This window comes from Labrus mixtus, chromosome 1 (assembly GCF_963584025.1).
Source record: "Labrus mixtus chromosome 1, fLabMix1.1, whole genome shotgun sequence".
Lineage (NCBI taxonomy): Eukaryota > Metazoa > Chordata > Actinopteri > Labriformes > Labridae > Labrus > Labrus mixtus.
Genome location: NC_083612.1, coordinates 29599377 through 29618945, shown reverse-complemented (window position 1 = coordinate 29618945; position 19569 = coordinate 29599377). Strand labels below are relative to the sequence as shown.

The 19569-nt window shown below is 38.9% G+C and overlaps 1 protein-coding gene across 2 annotated transcripts in view; it reads left to right on the top strand.

The window, feature by feature from the left end:
* Positions 1 to 5622: 5622 nt before the first annotated feature.
* Positions 5623 to 19569, top strand: part of LOC132977062 (chromodomain Y-like protein 2) — a 31377-nt gene continuing 17430 nt past the window's right edge. Inside the window, exon 1 of one of the 2 annotated variants that reach the window (XM_061041446.1) lies at positions 5623 to 5922. In XM_061041446.1, the coding sequence (XP_060897429.1) occupies positions 5899 to 5922 (24 nt within the window). In that variant the 5' untranslated portion in view covers positions 5623 to 5898. Of the gene's footprint in view, positions 5923 to 17532; positions 17701 to 19569 lie in introns of those variants that run through there. The other variant, XM_061041436.1, reaches the window with a different exon arrangement.

The following is a 19569-nucleotide window of genomic DNA, read 5'->3' as shown; positions in this document are numbered from 1 at the left end:
CATGAGTGGCTCTAAGTAAGACTAGCTAAACAGTGATGACTGTTGGACAATTGAGTGAGTCATTCATCAAGCTGTCTATTCAAGCCTGTTAAGCCACATATTGAACTGCAGCCGCTGCACAAACAATGTAAGGCCAGGTCATGCCACTGAGTCTCTTCCTTTCGCGTTAGTGAGGATGTGATTTGAGTAAGCATCCCTTTCAGAACAGTATTTCCACTCATCTGACACAACTAGCTGTTATTTTTGTAAGAGTGGTGACGCTAGACAAGCAGGGATCACAAAGGTCACAGTTGATCAACTGAGCAGGCTTTGGCCCTCGATTGAAACTTTCCTCAAACAACCTATGCAGTCTGAAATCACTGTCAATTTCAAAGGACTTTTCCCTTCAAGACTCTACACCTGTTTTTAAGAAAGTCATTGAAAATTGTTCCTTAAAGTCCACCACATTTGTGCATGCTAAGGCCAGTCTTGTTAAACGATAAAGGTAAAGGGAACAGTATATATGCAAGAGTCCTTCATGGGGAAGAAGCATTTTTTCCTTCCAGTGCTGGGTTAAAAATGGTGAAGATGTCAAATCCACATTTAAATGGGCACATAGCATGCTAAGGAAGGTTCCACATCTGATTCAGTTCATGTGCAAATTAGTGTGAATCCCCTGTACAACACTCTTACTGTCACTGGTACGAGATTCTAGGTCAGGTATGATAAAATCAGCACAACTTAAAAAACAGCTAAGAGATCACAATCAAGACTACGTTTTAGGTATGACTGTAAAATGTGCCCACAGAACACTTTGAATTTTTTACACTATGGAGAGAAAGGTTAGCAGCATGGGAGGTAAACCACAGGAGTCCAGATGTCCTCCTTACCAACTATGGTGTGCAAGAGAATTTAAAGATGAGAACATGTGAGAAAAAAAGCAGATGAAGCAGAGTGAGGAACTACAGAGTTTAAAATTTGGACTGTCTGAGTGTCAAGTAGAGACAGTCAATGTTTATTGAGAGATGATATCAAAAAAGCAATGCCAATGTCCTTATGTTACATTGTAATAATGTAATTTCTGAAGAGGATACACTAGAATATTCTCATGACTTAAAAATCAAAATTACTTAGAAATATGTCCAAGGTCCTTATATTTTCTTGACAGTAAGTTAGTCTGTTTTTCTGCCAGTAAGTGACAAACAATGTTGAGTTGTTTGTTGTTAGTTCATGTATTCATTCAATGTTATTTCCATTTTGTTTCTTTATACTTACCCTTGTCTCTGTCTCCTAGTTCTAGCTGCCTGTGATTCCTGTCCTATGTGTCTTGTTGTCCTCTGATTGTCTGTGTATTTAATCCCTGTGTGTCCTCCCTCATGTTGCCAGTTAGTTGTGTATTCCTTGGTTTTACCCCGCTTTATCATTTTCTTGTGAGTTAGTTCTAGTTTATGATCTCTGCCTGTATTTTGACCCTGTCTTTGCCTGCTCCTCTAGCTTTGTTTGTTGAATACTGGATTTTTTTTGTGTATCAAACCGAGTAAAGACCTGCCTGCTTTAACTTCATCCTTGTCAAGTCCTTCATTTTAATCCATTGTGTTGAGTTTGTGATGTCAGTTCACAGGATATCAGAAACACTTCTTGGTTGATTTTGAACAAAATTGTTAAACACTTTTTCAAGGACTAGGTGATTATGTTCTGTTCCAGCCCTCCATGGCAATTCATAGCTTACTTCACATTTTGGCTTACAACCATGAGGTTGTTTGGTACATGATTGGATGAGCCCAAAATGTAAATAATTATTATTAATAATTATATGGCATATTTATTTGCACCCTGTGGATTGCTGTGGATTTTCAGTTTATTGAAGATTTTGAATAGCCAGTGTCACATTGCTGTCACCAAAAATATTTTTTTATCCCAAGGCCTACTAGCAGTTAAAGTAAATATACGACTGCTTATTAGAAACCAAAGTGAAAGTAAGGTGACATTATAATGAGCCCCAAAGCCTGCTGCATGGATTGATTAGTCAACAAAATGTGTGTCTTTCTTTTCTTTTCTTTTTTTTCATGATCATGATGTTTTTCTATCCTTAACCCAAAGTTTAATATTGAAAACATGTCAATGAATGTCTCCTTAAATAAGCCAAGTATCAAAACCACAATGTTAATCCTGGACCTAACCAAATCCTGTTAACACCTAAACTCAAAGAAACCTTGACCATAGTGATAGTTATTTGAAGCAGCTTTGGAATAAAAGGTTAAATCACTCACCCACTATTGAAACTGGCCCCAGAAAAAACATGTGTGTTTCATTCTAGAGGGGTGTATCAAAGAACATATTTGTGATTTAATTAGGAGGACTCTTTGTATGACTTGAATTGAACTTAATTGAATTGATTTATTTTATAGAGACAATTCAATTACACACAGTTTCAATACAAAACATGAAACTAATGTGCTTACTGAGTTTATAGCTATTGCTTTCAATTTAATTTCCATCTCTTATCCGTAGTTTGGCCTTTGATTAAATCATGTATAAAATATACAACATCCAGTTACATAAAACCACATAACGCAATGTTATAAATATTTGGGTGTAATGATTGACCACCTGTTGTCCTGGAAAGATCACATTGAATATATCTGTTGAAAGACAAAACAAAGAATTTATTTCCACAAACTAAACACAGAATATGAACTATTACCATCAAACCGGAGATACAGGGTCCCAGGTTTGAATAAGTTCAGACTGAAACACTCTTTTGTTCACCAGTCAATTAAACCTGAAAACGGAGCTGAGCCCAGATAAAAGCAAGTTCAATGCCGCTGAATATTTGTTTGGTGTTTGAATGTTGTATCTTTGTATCTCTTCTTAATTTTTATGTTGCAAATGGAGCAGCTGTGATGCAAGACAAATTTCAGACCATGTCTGATAATAAGGTTCAAAAACACTATTGATATGAGGATACCATAAAATACATATACCATAATATCACAATAATAAAACATTATAAACCAGAATGTAAAATACAACACTCGACTTGTCATGGAAAACCAAGTCTTTCACACCCTTGGGCGTGACATTCTGATCCACAAGGTATCAAGTTTGTTGTTTGGCCCAACCAATCGCCAAACTGCCACCACACACCAAAATCTACTGTCTTTATACTCATAGTTTTTCTTAGCTTTTCTTAGTGTATAATATAACCTTGAATAGTCTTACGCCTGACATGTAGACTGTAACATAACACAAGTAAATTTAATAATCAACACTGATCATGTCAAACATTTTTAAAAAGCTCAAAGGAGCAAATGTTCATCAGTCTATGCACTGAGCATGTTTACATCACCAGACAAGTCACAGTCACACCTGTTACAAAATAAAATAGAAACAGGGTCAACATTGATGACAGAGGGAATAACATCACTGTCACTATAGAAAGCATCCATTACACTTTTTCACACATGAACAGTACCTGTATCATTTGACAGCACACTGTTTTATATGGCTAAAAATACTGCATTTTATCTATAAAGTGAAATATGCTCTCAGAAACTTCTATCCAACTGTGTTGTTTTGAAATATTTTCCCAATAACCAACTATCTCCTGAACTTCAGCTTACTGCAATCTATCCAAACAACACTTCCTGTTTTGTCATTTCCTCATCCTTCCCACATATCAACAGAATAAACAGCTCTTCACTTACGAAACAGGACAAAGGTGCTTTTAGTGGCAATGCAACAACTTGCTTTCAAATTGCCTGGAGCTGGTTGATTTCCTCCTCTGTTACTATACAAGTCTGACTCCATTAGAAAGGAAAGTCATTTTGTGCTTTCCTCTCATTCAAGAACATTTCCCTCCTTGACTTAATAGGGCACATGATCAAATCTCCAGTAGCTCTTGAAGAAGGATTTATAAGGAGAATTGAATTGTACTGTAACAGATGCCCCGCTTGCCACATAAATGTTATCACAGCATCCTGCATCAAAACACTGTTATAGTCTAGATCACCCTTCTGGTGGGGAAATCGACCACTTTACTTGGACAAAGAATCTGTTTAAAAAAATACAATTTTACGTTTTTGTTTTTTTTAATCCAGACTGTTTGATCAATGTGAGGTTCTGATGAGGGGCCTTAAGCAATCCACCTTACAAATTAACTTGTTTTATTCTGTAGAGAGATTTGCCAACGTCAGCCAACATTCTCCTAAAAAGTTATTGAATAGTAAAAAAATAACCTGTAAGCATTATTCTTCTGCATTAATGGCCTTCTGCAACATCTGGCAAATGAAAAAAATCTGATTGTTGTTTCTATATTTGGGCTTTTATAGCTGCTGAAAAACAGCTCAGTGTAACATTTCAGAATCCCTCTAACCAAGCACAATTCACATTGTATCAAATAAAGGGCAGATAAAGGCAATATTACACACCTCTGCTGGGATGTCAGAATGGTATGTCAGAGTTTTCAACAACCAAAAGGTGCTAAATTGTCTTTGTTTTAGCTCTAATGTCCTCTAGTGTGGGCTGGAGAATAGTTGGGCATCAAAAGCACTAAGCTCCTTTCCCTCTAGACCTTAGTATCCAAATTATGAAACAGGATTCATGCTCCAAACTCAGAAATGGTTGCCAGAATGACATCACAATGTTGTGTAGTTTTCTAGAAATGTGTGTTTTTTTTCAAAACTACATTTAAGATATAATTTTCAGTGTGTGGTGTTTAATCATGGCTGCTTGGTTTGAATTTGTATCTGATCAACTGTGCAGAGGCCGGTTTGGTGTAGTGTGTTTTTAGTTTTTTTTTTTTAAATAATGAGGGAAAGAAAGAAATATTATCTTAAATATCATTCAGTCCATTTTAGATCACCACAAAGTTAGCTCGACCCCTTACACATAAAGAAAATGTTCTTTGTTATTTCAATATGGGAAATTGTTTAAGGTTTTTGATCATTTGTGCACATTACATTATTAACATTGTGCATTGCAATACAAAAAAAAAATAAAACTATAAGAAAAGGAGACATACCATAGTCAATCAGCTTACACTAGTGTATAGTAGACTATATTTACTTATGACTCTTTACATAATTCCTAAGTGATTGGTGACCTCCAGCACTTCAGTTCGAAATATAAAAATCAATGGTGCCTTGTGTTATGAATATTTACCACACAGACTATAGAATGCAACACTGTTGTGTTTTTGAATGGCCTAACAGTGTCCTTATTGCTTGAGATCTAACAGGGTGCATCAGTGTGACTTGTTATAAAATAACATATTAAGATAACATCATTTCATAACATCATGTCATTTGAATTATGTATTTTTGCATTGGAAAAAACATTGTTTAATTTAATAATGAATACATTTGAACATTCATTTCATAGGTAATTTTGTGTTTACACCTTCAAATGGGCTATTAAGAACATCAATAACTAGCCTATAGTTTTGCAGTTTTCTGCTAGTCATAATTGTAACTTCAGATGATTTTCTTTGGGTGATTAACTTTACATGCAGGTTAAATAAGATCTAAACTGGCAGTGAAGTGGACACGCAGAGTGGGTCACCGACAGAGAACTGTCTCAGCTGGTGTCTCTGAGCACATCTAGCATATCATCTCCTGTTGAGTAGACCATCGGGCTGTGCATTCTTAGCCCCGGACTCATTTTCAGTCCAGCACTTGGGTCTGAGTAAACAGCACCGCCCCGATGGTTGTTTGTTTTAAGTGTGGAGCGATCCATCGCACAGCGCAGGGCTCGATTGACACTGTCTGCTGATCTGCTACTGCGGATTGCTCAGAATAACAAGGCTGCTCGCTAATTCCCGTCTATCGGGGCTTTCGCCGAAACACCGAGAGAGTAGGGTCCAAAAAAAGCCAACAAGGCAAGGCAAGACCGCCGCGCCGCCGGAGTCCGCACCCCACAATGGCTTCAGGAGACCTTTACGAGGTAGGATAAAAGCGTGTCCACGGAGAAGGCTGTGTAATATTGACGAATAATGGAATTAGGAAGTAAAGGGGAGGGCGTCGCGCATGTAAAAAGCGGTGTACTAAGCCCTTTAACAGGCGAAACTAACCCTTCTTGAAGCTTCGTGAAGACGAGGTTGTGAAATTCATGCGTTTACTTTGTGACGCTTCTGATATACTTTGACACAGGCTATTTCTTCGCAGCTGTCGGAAATAGATAAGATGCATTTTACGGGCTGAACTCGACGAGTTGAAAGTGGTGGTAAAGTGACAGCAGTGCGAGCGGACGGACATGGTGAATAGCTACAGACGGAGTGATGGTCCTGAAGGTGCGCATACATGCCAAACCATATTTTGACATCACAGTCTTTACAGCGACGGGACTGTTTGACGGGCTGTTCGGCACTCAACATGAGACAACGGTTTTATTTTTATTAAGCGGTGTAAACAAGTGTGAGTGAGCTTCTTTCATTTGTGGATTTGGAAAATTAGGACTCCGGACCAGCAGCACTGGGCGTAAAAGTTGCCCAAATGGGGGGGCAGGAAGGTCACGCTACCCTCGTGCGCAACATCACTCTGGAACCGGTGCCAGAATTTGCATGAAGCCTGGTTTCCACATCAGCTTTACTTACTGTCATTAGCTAATGTAATGCTGACCTGATGTTCTGTGTTTCAGGTCAGGGGGTTGAGTGAGAGATGGGGGAGCTTCTAGTGTGATTATGTTTTACTTTTTTATATTGTTGGGTAAACATTAAAGACGAGCTGTAAATGTCCATTTGGAGGAAAGAAACCTTGCAGGTAAACTCATGAGTCTGTCATTATATGGTCACAGAATAACTAACTATGATGTGTCATTTAGAAGACAGTGGATTGTTTATCTGTTTGTTCAGGCTCGTTGACTGTGATATCTGTCCTTTTTCTTTTTGTCCCTGCATGATATTCATATGATAAAGTACTGCCAAAAAGAAAAGGTGCAAATTAAATTGAAACTAATCTTCAAATTAACCTCCATCTATCACACTTCTGAATATTTAAACAAAGGAAAATGTACCAACTGCAGAACTTAGAGGTTTAATGAAACAAAAGGCAAAACAAAGCTCTCGTGTTCAGGAGTAAAAAAAAAAAAAATCCACAAATGTCCAACAAAACCCCAAGATAAAAAAATCAGAACAAGAAGCAACAGGAAAAATGAAACAAATAAAGAGCACGACAGAGTTCAAAAGTACTTAATATGAGGTTTGAAATATGGCGAACTGACACAGAAAGGAATGAACACAGATTCTAAATAGACATGGGTCATCAAAACCAGGTGTGACAAACAAGACAGGTGAAACTGATGAGGGCAATCAACCTGGAGGGAAACACACAAGGGGTGCGTTTGAATTGTCCCTCCTATCTCCTTTCACTATCCACTTTACCTTGACCCCGGAAGCATTTCAAGTGGCGGCCATGATAAGAGCCGTTCGAATTCTCTAAAAGTTAAGGAAAGGTGGGTCAGTGCTTCCTTTATAACCTCCTTTAGCATAGGATACACTGGACCATCCTTTACCAAAGGAGATGAGATATGTCGCCCCACAATTCCTTGCGGCCGCAGCATTTAAAGCGAGTCGTGCATCCGACCGTTCATGAACATTAACGATGATCGTTAAGTGACACAGATCATGTAAGGGATAAAAAGATAAGAGACTTTTTTATCCAGATGATGTTTTATTCAACATATTTCATTCACTTAAGAATGCTTTGTGCAGTTGTACATTTGTATGCTTAAAACATTATGTATATCTTGCAGAAATGTAACAATTCATTTCATACAATCATACTTGTTTTGATGTTGATTTCTGAGTGGACAGGAAGGTGATGGTTTCACTTTTGTTACTTGTAGTCTGGTATTCTATATTTCTTTTATTTCAATCCCAACCTTGTGGTAATTAGGATTATTTCACCGGTAAGAAGGCACAGGGGAAAGTTTTTTAGATGCGTTTTTTTGTAGTCCATTTTCTGAACCTTGTAGTTTCAACACGGCGGACCCACGTCATTAACCTCCACCGGCCCGTCGCATTTAATGACGTGGCCTAGTGGAAATGTGGTCGGATTGTCAGAGCAACGAGATCGCCTTTCCCTAAGTCCTTTATGAATTCTCCTAACATCTTTCCTTAACCTCATGACGTTTTCCCCGGGGTTAAGGTAAAGTGGATAGTGAAAGGAGATAGGAGGGACAATTCAAACGCACCCATGGGCAGGAGTTAAAACATTGGCCATTTCCGAATAGCCACAGTTCAGTAGGCAGTACGTACTTTTCAGTAGGGAGTGTGGTCATTCAGTATGCATGTTTTGGGTCCACCTCAGTATACTGAACATTTCAGTATGGATACTAACTTCCTGGTTTTATGCAGTATGGATCGGATGCTTCCTTTCAGGAAATTAATTGTATTTTACCACCCACAATGCTGTGCGAAATTAAACGTAAATCGTCACTTCACGTCCGCTTCCAAATCAAAACAAACGAGCGTGGATTAATATAATACATTTTTAATCCAGAGTTAAAGTCCCGACTGAAATCACTACTTTTAATTAACAACAGAAAATATAACAAATGTCTGCATTATTATGAAACCTTCCCCCTCTATTTAAATTGTACTTTCCTTTATGTACTGTATGTTATTTTATTATTTAATCTTTTACTTGATTTACATTGTGATATTGTTTTTTGTTTACCTGACTGTATATGCGCATTACTCTTCATGAATAAAGCTAAACAAAAGACGGGTGGATGCGGCCGGTTTGGGTAACGTAAATGACGCCACTTCCCTACTGAATGAATCAGACGAAGTAGGAACAAATATCTGCCTAATGAATAATAGGTACTAAACAGTATACAGCACGGCTAGTAGGTACTGTCTACTGACAGATTGAGTAGGTACTTGACAATTCGGATGCACCAACTATATGAAACACTGGGGAAAGAGCTATAAAATAAAAAAGGAAACAATGATGACCAACAGGGAACTCAAAGATATAACAGTAACAACCAACACAAGGGAAGGAAAAAACAAAATAAATCACAAAGCAATGTCAGATAAATAAAAACACCCAGAAACTCATGACACCATCCCTCATTCAGTGTTTTTGCTATCATCAGTTTTCATTTCTTTTTTCTTATATAAGTACAACTTGAATTTTAACTCAGTATCTGATTTGTTTTAAAGCTAAAGACTGCAGCAGCTGTTTGTCCCACCCAGGTTTAGTTTGATAAGGAATGGGCCTCACACTGCAGCTTCTATTATCACCCTGTGGTCAATGCTAGTCAATTAATTTTCCATGGAGCTTATTGGCTCTCATTGTTAAACAGGTGACTGGTTCAAAATGATTTATCTCTCCAATAACTTAAATTTATTTGTAATAAACGGTTGTCAGTAACAGAGTGATGGCAGGCATGGCTCATTAAGAGTCATATGAGCCTTTGAATTGTTTACCTCTAACATGATAACAGCTCCATGTTCACTTTAGAGTGAGTGTTGCAAAGCTGGCCTTGTACAGCTTTATTTAAAACAAAACAACCAAATAAGGATTTGAAATATGATGAATGGTGTCTCCTATTGTTGGGTTTTTATGGCAAGTAATAACTTTGAGGGGTTTGTGCCAGCACCAATAAACTGGCTCCTATTGTTATGTTGATGTGGTTTGTAGGACACTGTTTGAAAGTGGAGTCAAAATTGTCGGTTGACTGCCACTGTGTAGTGGCAATGTTGTCTATTTTTATGAATCATTGGATGCATGGGCCTGTGATGATGATTGCGATTTAAATATGGAGAATGGCTCAAGAAATGTTGATCGATGTTCATCTTTGGCTTTTTTTTTAGGAAAACATGATTTCTTTGCACAAACCAGGACAACATCCCGAGCTTAGAAAAACCTGCATATTCTCTCCATCATTCAAATGTCTCCATAAAGATAGAGTTAAGCCTTGGTGTGAGTCATTAGCCGTCTTCAGAGCTTCTGAGTAAGAAATTCAAATTTTGAAAATAATTTGATGGGGAATGATAGAGTTGGGCTGAAAGGCTTTGGGATGTGCAGACGGTAACAGGCTAATGCCATGGCTGCGTATGGAAATTCAGTTCTTGTTTGGCGCAGTTAGAAAATGGGAAAGAGTTATCTGTCTGATTTCAGTGTTCAGTCTGTTGTGGTGTTCCTAAACTGCAATGATATGCTGATCTTTTGCATGCTTTATTTACTAATGAGTAAACCTTGCCATTTTTGTGATTGTTGCTGGAAAATACAAGCTGTGTGGTGCAGATATGATATCTAGAAATCTGTGTTGGATAGCACTTTTGCAAACTCTTTTCTAAAGGTCAGGCTTTCTGCCGACTTTGTAGAATGCAACGAGGCACAAGACACACTTTGAATGAATGAATGAATGGAACTATGTCAGGTCTCTGACTTTGACTACAGTCAGCTTCTTTTTCTTAAACTGAGGGTTTTTTCACACTAGGGGCCCGTACTCGTACAATACTTGTAGTTACTGTCCAGAGTTCACTTGAAGAGGTGGTCTTGGGCACGATTCATGTGAACTCAAGTACGGTCCGCAGGAGATGTGAACACAACTGGGCTCAAACAATGAAGTAGACCGCTGAATGACATAGATCTAAACGGCTCCTGTCACTTTACAAACTGTATATCTACGCAGCACAGGCTCGTTTCATCCTCTGAGCTGCACGGTAGATGTGGAAGTAGGAAACATAACATATACATCCACTGTTAGCAGGACGGACTCAGCTCGCGAGTGGTTGCCATGGTTGCGTCTTCCTTTTTCTTCTTAATGGATTTGCAAACCAACTATGCGCATACTGCCACCTGCTGTATCGGACTGTGTACATACACATGTGTACTCATGCATGGAACGATGTTACTAATGTGAGCACAGACCAGCGGGGGAGAGGGGAGCTTGAAGCAATCGTGCCAGGACACGGTACCAAACAATCGGGCCTAATGTGAAAACGACCGTAATTCTCCATCCAGTAAACTCCTTTTGATGATGATAACCTTGACGATAACCAGCCTTTCTGACAGGCTGATAAAAGGCTTTAATTGTATTCACTAAATGTGAACCTTTTAATAATCAGATGATCCATTGTCATTCATCAAACACTCTGATTATTTCCTGAGAAACCAGCACTTGGAGATTCCTGTTCACATTAACAGGGATGTCTTATAATTTTGCTCATCTCACACAGCCAGTGTTTGCTTGGTTGTGTACAGGCCAGAGCAGTTGTAGGTGCTCCATCAGAAGGACAGAAGAAAACTATACAACAGGAAAGAGACTTGTCTTTAATGTTTGATCAAGGGGCTTCAGAGTGTTTTTTTACACAATGAAGAACTGTGGTCTTTTTAACTGGTCCGGAAAGTTCACAGTAATCCTTTAAAGGCATTAAAGTTGTACTTACTGACCTCGTAATGACTGTAAAAAACTATCTTTGGCATCAGCTGATTTTCTTGTGCTAACATAATATTTAATTGTAATTTTCTTGCTAGTTTTGAGCACTAGGGGTTTGTCAGCTGGTTGTTTTTTGCAATATTAAGTTGAACCCCTTTAGAAGCTTCAAGATGGTGCTTTGGGGCGCATCAGATAGCCGAGCGGTTGCATCAGATAGCCGAGCGGTTACATCAGGCACCCCATGTAACGAGGACATAGTCCTTTTAGTGGGTGGTCTAGGTTCGACTTCGACCCACATGACCATCAACACTGTAGCCCCAGTTTCCTACTCTAACCTCTACAATAAAGGCATAGAGAGTAAAAAATATATATGAAGAAGGTGCCTTGTGACAAATCTAGCAACTTGTACATTGTCTCCTCTAAAAGAAGCTTCATGTGGATATCTGGAGTGACCATTTGCTGGATATTGGTGCGAACACTTAATCCAGATTTTGACATTTCAAGACAAGACAAGACAATGACATTATGCAAACTGGTTCTGCAATCTGAGTTTGCCACTGCAATTTGTGTTCATCGTCTGACTAACTAAGACAGCAGCTCATTACGTGGTTAGCTCCTGTCTGTTTGCAAAGGAGAGCTCATAGGTGGATTTCAGCAGTGGGATTTCTATGAGATCACTGGGCTCAAAGAAGAAATGATAATGTTGTGTTGGTGTGGTCTGTGGTCTGTCAGTGATGTCATGACGGATGTGTTTTGTTCACCCTGACATCACTTTTGGGTGTGGTTACAGGTGCCATAGAGCTACCTTGTTACTCTAACCATAAGTCCCCCATATGTATACATTATACTGTTTTGAGAAGTCTGTGGGGCCATTGTTTTGGGTTGGAGGACTACTGAAAACAGTGTTTTCACTGTGGGAGAATATGCCCTTCTCCACTCTTTCCGCTCATAATACAGCACTAAGTCTTACTAAACCCCTTACTGGTCTATATATTACATAGCCATGTAGATACCTCCTCCCATATCCTTCTCCTTGACTTCTAACTTCTCTCTGCTATGCTGTTATATGGTAAAGTGTGACATTATCTGGGACTTTAGAAATTCAAATATGCTGGACATTTCAATGACATTGAAAGCACCAAACAAAGGCTGCCCACTCCTGTTAATATGCTCAAGACTTATGAGAAAATGATGAGCATGATATGCCAATACATCTGTTGCATCTTGTTAAAACCTTCACAATCCTCTATTCTGGCTTAGGTAATGTTTTATCTCCTTCTTTATTTACATCCTGGGTGTGTGTTGTTGTTATTATGTATTTAGTGAAGCTTCTTATCCTGCTATGTCGGTTTTTGTTAGTGTTAAACAGGCCAAGACGCTAAGGGTGGGAAATGCATATCAAAAATATTCCTTGACTGAAACCATTTCTGTTTTAATATACCATCTTTTCCTTGGCTTCTCTTTAAAGCCATTTTTATATTTTTTATTTGCTAGCCATTTGTTATAAAATGTCATCCCCTGCAGTATATGCACATTATTAGTGTGTGACCTGTCAACACTCAGCATTTCTATATTCTTATAACCTTGTAATGCTGGGAATATAACATACAATAGAAAAATAGATGTATAGTAATATTATGCACTTCATAAACTAACCTTGTGAGTTCCCTTGGTTACAGCACCAGATCAACCAACGGATCCAATCTGCAAACTTCAGGACCAGGGAAAATCAATATTCTCTGAATACAATTTGCTTAAAATAAAGTGTTTTCAAACTAGTTAGGAAAGAGTGATAGAAGATCATTAAATAGGTTTTAATTAAACATTTCACTTAACTTTTTTATATTTACATTTTTCCTTATCTGTGTTACTGACAGGTGTCAAATCTTGCACATGACATAATGTAGCTAGAAAACAGTGATTTGACGAGCACATCAGGCAGTGTTGACATACTTTGAATCAATTCGACTGATGCGCTCAACAATCATTTTGAAAACTGACGGCAAAGGTTTCACGTTGGTACGACGCATAGGTCAAGGTACTCGCTGCCTTGCATCATCGAGCAATCCAAAGAGAGCTGTATTGAACGGAAACAATTCAAAATAAGTCACAAAGTCAGTGAAGTTGCAGTCATGTTCCCTGTTGTTCTCCATTGTGCTGAGACCACGCTTCTTAGATCTCCACCTACTTCCACCTACTTCCTGCCAAATACACCTGGGGAAGATCTGCCATCTACAGAGTGAACTTCATTGTATAATATTACTTAAAGCAACTATTAAGAAGTGAAACCAAAAGTTAGCCTGAGCAAAATGTCTATTGCAGCATGACCATCCTTTGCATTGTAAAACTGTGTGTGTTACTACAGTATGCACTGTTGGTCAAAGGTTAAACGATACGAATGCTGGATATACTGTACTTTCATATTTGGATTTTAAATACAAAAGAATGTTTTAGTTTAAATCTGGAATGTAATGTAAATCTGAGGTGTCTCAGGTCACTCGGATGTAAAGGCTACTGATGTGAAGGTCTAGGGCAGGGGTCATCAACTACATTTGCACAAAGGCCAGCTTTTTTCTTGATAGACACCGTGGGGGCCGGACTTTCAAATATGCTTGCACATAAGTCTGATAGCTGTCAACGCCCGAATTTCCCCTCTGGGGATCAATATAGTACTATCCTATCCTAAGTTGGTGTCAGAGAGACGATGTAATTTCAGAAATTAACCGAATGCAAGTATTTAAGTCTTCAGATTTTTTTTGTTTATTGTTTAATCCATCGAGATGATTTATATTCTGGGGGCCGCATGGGAAGCTTTGGGGGGCCAGATGAGGCCCGTGGGCCACTAGTTGATTATCACTTGTCTAGGGCCTGCTGTCATTTTGCAGTGTTTTAAAGCATGATGCATTTTAATTAAAGTGGATTTGGAGTATGACAATCACACTGTGATGCAGATAGTCGTTGCATTAGGCAGAGTGTTTTACCTGTTTTTGGTTGGACTGTAGCTTGTAACTCTAGCTTTTGATGTTGTCATTTCAGTGGACTTCAGTGCTGCAATTTTTCAAAACTTGTTGTACTATTCTAGCCTGTGGGAGTGGGTGGATGAGTATGTCCACACAGAGCTGTAAAAGCATCTTTTTCTCTCTATCAGTTTCCTGTCCACTTAAAAAATGTTATCTCAACACAAAAGAGACACTTTTCAGAATGATTTCCAGTATAGATTTTTAAAATGTTGGCTTTTTTTTCAGTGTGTAATGAAAAAAATGCCAAAATAAGGGTCAGGCTTGTATTGTAGTAATTTAGGAAACATAGCTTTAATGCATTGATCATTTTAAAATGGCTATAGAGACAAAAGCATAATTGTTTGTCATCTTAAAACAAGGAAGACAAGATGAGATTTGGACCTTTTTCATTTGTTGTGAGACATTTACCTGGAACAAGTTATTTCACACAAATATAGCGTTTGCAGATCATTGTTTGGTCCTAATCTTAAAATTTGGTTTGTCAGAATTTGCACACGTGATGACTATTACCTTCTGGTTGGTGTTGGAGGATTTGAATGCCTCACATTTGCTCAGTCTGTGCCAGGTTGTACTTGAGCATCAAGTGTTTCTAAACTTTACCCAAAGCTTTCTCTCCCCTTCACTTCTTTTCTCTGCTTCTCTCTCTCTCTCTCTCTCTCTCTCTCTCTCTGCAATGCTGTTAAGTGTGACATTGTTTGGGACTGTAGGCAACCTGATCGTTTCTCAATTTTTGACACCCCTGCGGCTCTCCCACCAAAGGCTGTTTATTCCTGTTAATGTGCGCAGCACATCTGAGAACATGATGAGTGGTTATTACCACAGCTGCAAGAGAGCCTCTGATGACAGCTTCCAACCATTTCCATCAGTGTCTTTATCTTAATCCATGCTGCCTCCAAATCTCCTATGAGTATTATCTAACATATTTGTACTTAAACTTTCAGTATTTTCAGTGTATTTGTAACAGACTGCTGTGAATCAGAAGAGCCTTAAGATGTTTTTGCGTGTTAAATTTACAGTGCTAGGCAACATTTTTGGCATTAATGCAACCCAATGTCAGGCAACTATCCTTCTTAAGCCTGCATTTGAACTTTTTTAAGAGTGTTTTCACTCATGGACTGTTTGGAGAAGTTGTTCTGAAACAAGGGGTGTTTTCCCCTTTGCCCGGTTCTTTTGGACATATGTGAACACAGCAATCGCACTCTAATGTGGAACAAAACAAGCGAGCCGAGTTTGCCTAGAAGAGGTGGTCTTGGCTTGCTTCCAATCAAATCCTGGAGCGGTTCGTTAGCAGTGAGAACGCAACCCAGCAACCTGAACATATTACTGGTTGACTCAGGGCGCACCTACACATGCTTAAGCACGATAAATTGATTTTAATCAGATACAGCCATAAATAAATTTTTTAAATAAAAGAAATGCACAGTCGAGTCCACGTCCGCACATCGGAGAACAACATGGAGAACGTGACAGTTACTTTGTGGCTTATTTTGAGCCATGTTAGTCAGATACAGCCAGAACACTCCGGATTTCTCCATAATAAAGGCTGTCAACGTTGTGTACCCGCGTGCTTGTGCTTACGCATGAACTGTACCATGCCGAAAGCACACCTCTCCGAAGTGTGCCAAAGCCAAGGAAGTGTACCGTACTTGAGCATGGTTCGGCACGCTCACACTGGTGAAGTGTGCTTAGGCATGGTATGGATTGCCAGTGTGACCTCGCCCTCAGTGATTCTAAAAGTGAGCCCCGGGACCGGGGGCTTTGTTCATGACAGGGGGGGCGGCAAGGCTTGACAAAAACAATGCACACTGTGTCTTTACTGCTAACAAAGCATGGCAAACTTTGTAAGAGTACTTCCATGTAAATGTAAAGCTGAAAATAAACTCTCCAATTTAGTTTCATGTTTCAGTATCACTTTTAATTGCTTTCTCTTTAAAAACTGCTTGTTCGTTTTTTTCAGTCTGTTCAGTGCTTTTAGTTGCCTATGTCTGAGAGAAATTCTGAAAATATACATATATATATGTATATATATATATACATTTGTTATCAGAGAGCATGAACGGCAGTGTGTTCAGTGTATGTCATTATGGTGAGGGGTGGGTGGCGGCTTGAAAATATGTTCCAGGGCCAGTGGGGGGCTGGCAGAAGAGGTGTAGAAACCACTGGGTTGACTCATAACACTCCAATGGAAGAAGTAGGCTATAAGCAGCAGCAGCAGTAGTGGTATTAGTGGTAATAAAGCGGCAACATCAGGTGTTGAAAAATGAAGCCAATGCGTAAGTGCAAAATCGTGCATGTTGTCGAGGGTTATCTTGAGGCTGGCTCCAAGAGCATACTCACCCTGTTAACAATGCCAGCCTTTACAACAGAGATAATATGTTTACAGCGTGGTACAAAAAACAATATTGGTCTGATGAGTTATTGTCCTCAGTGGCACACACTGTACGGAGGCTGAATCTTTTTATAACACATCTTATGTCTGATTTAATGAATGACAAGAGTTATCCATAGTTAGGTGCGTAGCTGACCTGATTGAATGGACTAAATGTTACATCCAAGCTTAAAACCCTCCTGAGCTCCAGCTCTCAGCCTGTCGTGAGGTTGACTGAAAGTTAGGCTGAGTCAGTATTTCCAGCAGGGCGGCTGCCACTGTAAAACCGGCAGGGCAATGAAAGCCCCCCTCTTGTTCATGTGCTGATTTACAAGTTTGTTAAATTCTGTATTTTTGTGACTGGTGTCAAACATTTTAAATTGTGTAATTGTGTTGGTATTTTATCTACAGTAGGAGGCCTCCCACAATGCAAAGTGCGAGTGGTACGGATGGCATGTGTTTACCTATGCAGTGGCAAAAGGAGGCTGTGACTTAATGGAGTATAGACAGCCCCGTGTTAATGTGTGCTTTGGCCCACTTTAAAATATTGCAGTGTGAACACAAAGCAACCCTGGGGGAAAGTGCAATGATGTATCAATTTATCATCTGAATTGAAACAAAGCAAATGAGAGGTACTGTAGGTGTGAAAACTTACCTTAGATTGAAAGTGGTGGTTGAGAGTGGTGCAGTGTTAAGTTTTCATTTCCAGAATGGGCGATGCTTACAGTTTTTAGAGTTATGTTTTATTGTGGTGTGCATGTATGACTGTTTTTGACATACTTAGTTGTGATGATCACAGTTAAAAAACATTTTTTTTTATGCTGTCATTTACTGCTGAGCAACGTGGTGCTTCCCTGTTTGTACCGCTCATGCCCAACTCTAAAAAGAAAGGAGAGGGAATCCAGGTGGCTCGCTCATTATCTCCTCTCTTCATTAACCCCAGTAAATAATTATGCATTTATTTTCAGCAGCCATATAAGTCTGTGTCAGTCTGACAACTTAGGGGCAAGGAACAATGATTGGAGTTACTTTATTTATTATACAGCAGAGACAGGTACTTTCAATCGTTACTGACTTGCGAAGTGTGAACTGGACACAAGTCTACAGTTATCTGAGGATGTAATTAGAAGACCCACCACCTCCACAAGTAACCCTGTGTGTGTGAAAAAGTGTGAATGAGCATTTGTACTTCAGCACTAATGTGTTTGCATCAATCTGCAATGACTTATTGGCCAATACTTTTGTCTCTGGTGTTTCTGAACAACTGTTGCTATTTTTGATATTGTTGGAACAAAGATTATATGCATGAACAATATTTATAACTTTATAACTATATTTATATTTTAAATTTAACTCGCCATTATCAGCTTTCTCCATAGAGCCTGTTATTCCAAGCAATATGGTGGACGTTAAGTTTTGATTCTGGAAATGAGTTCCCACTCACTGATCTGTGATTGGTCTGTAGCTTCAGTGGTCGAACTGAGGATGAGGAACTAGCGTTGTAGTTTAATCCCGCTAACCACAACAGCTTCCAATGACGCAAAATGATGATTTACGTCACTGGAAGCTCCTTTTCAGACTTAAAAATACAAAGTTTTCCATCTCAGGGGAAAATGAGGGCGGGATGCACAACCATTCAAAAATACTACCAGGTTTTTAATGATACAAAGCTTAATGCAAATGGATGAAGTATCCCTTTAAGTATGTATTTTAACCTTTAAAATTATTATAATTATGAACAACTTCCTGCTCAGACATTTAACCTCAGGTCCTTTCAGCAACGTCTGAATTACAAATCTAGATGAATGCAATCAAAATGAAAAGCAGACTAATTATGCAATCTCATCACTGGGTAATTCACACAATGTGTTTTCAGTCAGCTTTATAAGTGTAAGACGTGTAAGACAATATCCTATCATAACTAGAGATCTCTGGTTAAACCTCTGTTTTAGATCCCTTTAATCATTTAATGGGACACGTTTTTCTTTCTTCATCAGACCCTGCAGCTCACCTTAGCTCTCTCTGGCATCTTATCTTTCTTCTGCAGGGAATAAGCCCTTATCATAAACCTGACATATGTAACAAAATGTCATTTTTGAGAGATTTGACAGTTCTTAGCAATGTCTCACATAATGATCCGACACAAACATTTTTTTGCATTATTTCTTGATATGAGCCATGTTGTAAATCCAAAAGTGATTGCTTCATTTCTGTAACTGTAACTTAAATCTGACGAGATGAATACCTAGGAAAACAAACATGCCTTGAGTTGCTCAACTATCAGGCATGTTTTTTTTAAAATTGCCTGAGGCCCTTCAAATTTTAACCAGAATGTAAAGAATTTGAAATGTTTTAACTCTTGTTGGTGTTTTCATACATGCAGCTCCTGAATAGTTTCTGAGAATTGTCAGAGTGGGCTGCATGTGTGAAAGCAAACAGCCACATTTTTCACCTCGACTTTATCTGGACTTTTTCCTGCCAGCCTCTTAGTAAAATGGTCGCGTGTAGTCTGGCTGAGCTCATGTGTGAACACAGCAGGAAATATTCAGGGTGAATCATTGCGAGCAAAGAGGCAGAAATGATGACGTGTATCACGACACGAGTGTGCGACTGGTGCGATTGTCGTGCATGTAATGAAACTACTTCATACTCTTTTCTGCTCATCAGTTTTTTCTTCTCCACGCGTTAGTTGATACTGTGAAAACATCCAATTACATGTAGCATTAATATAAAGGCAGATCACTGTCATTATAGTGTCAAACTCTGTCGCTTCATCTGTCATGTCTTACCTTCTGAGACCCGACAGAGAAA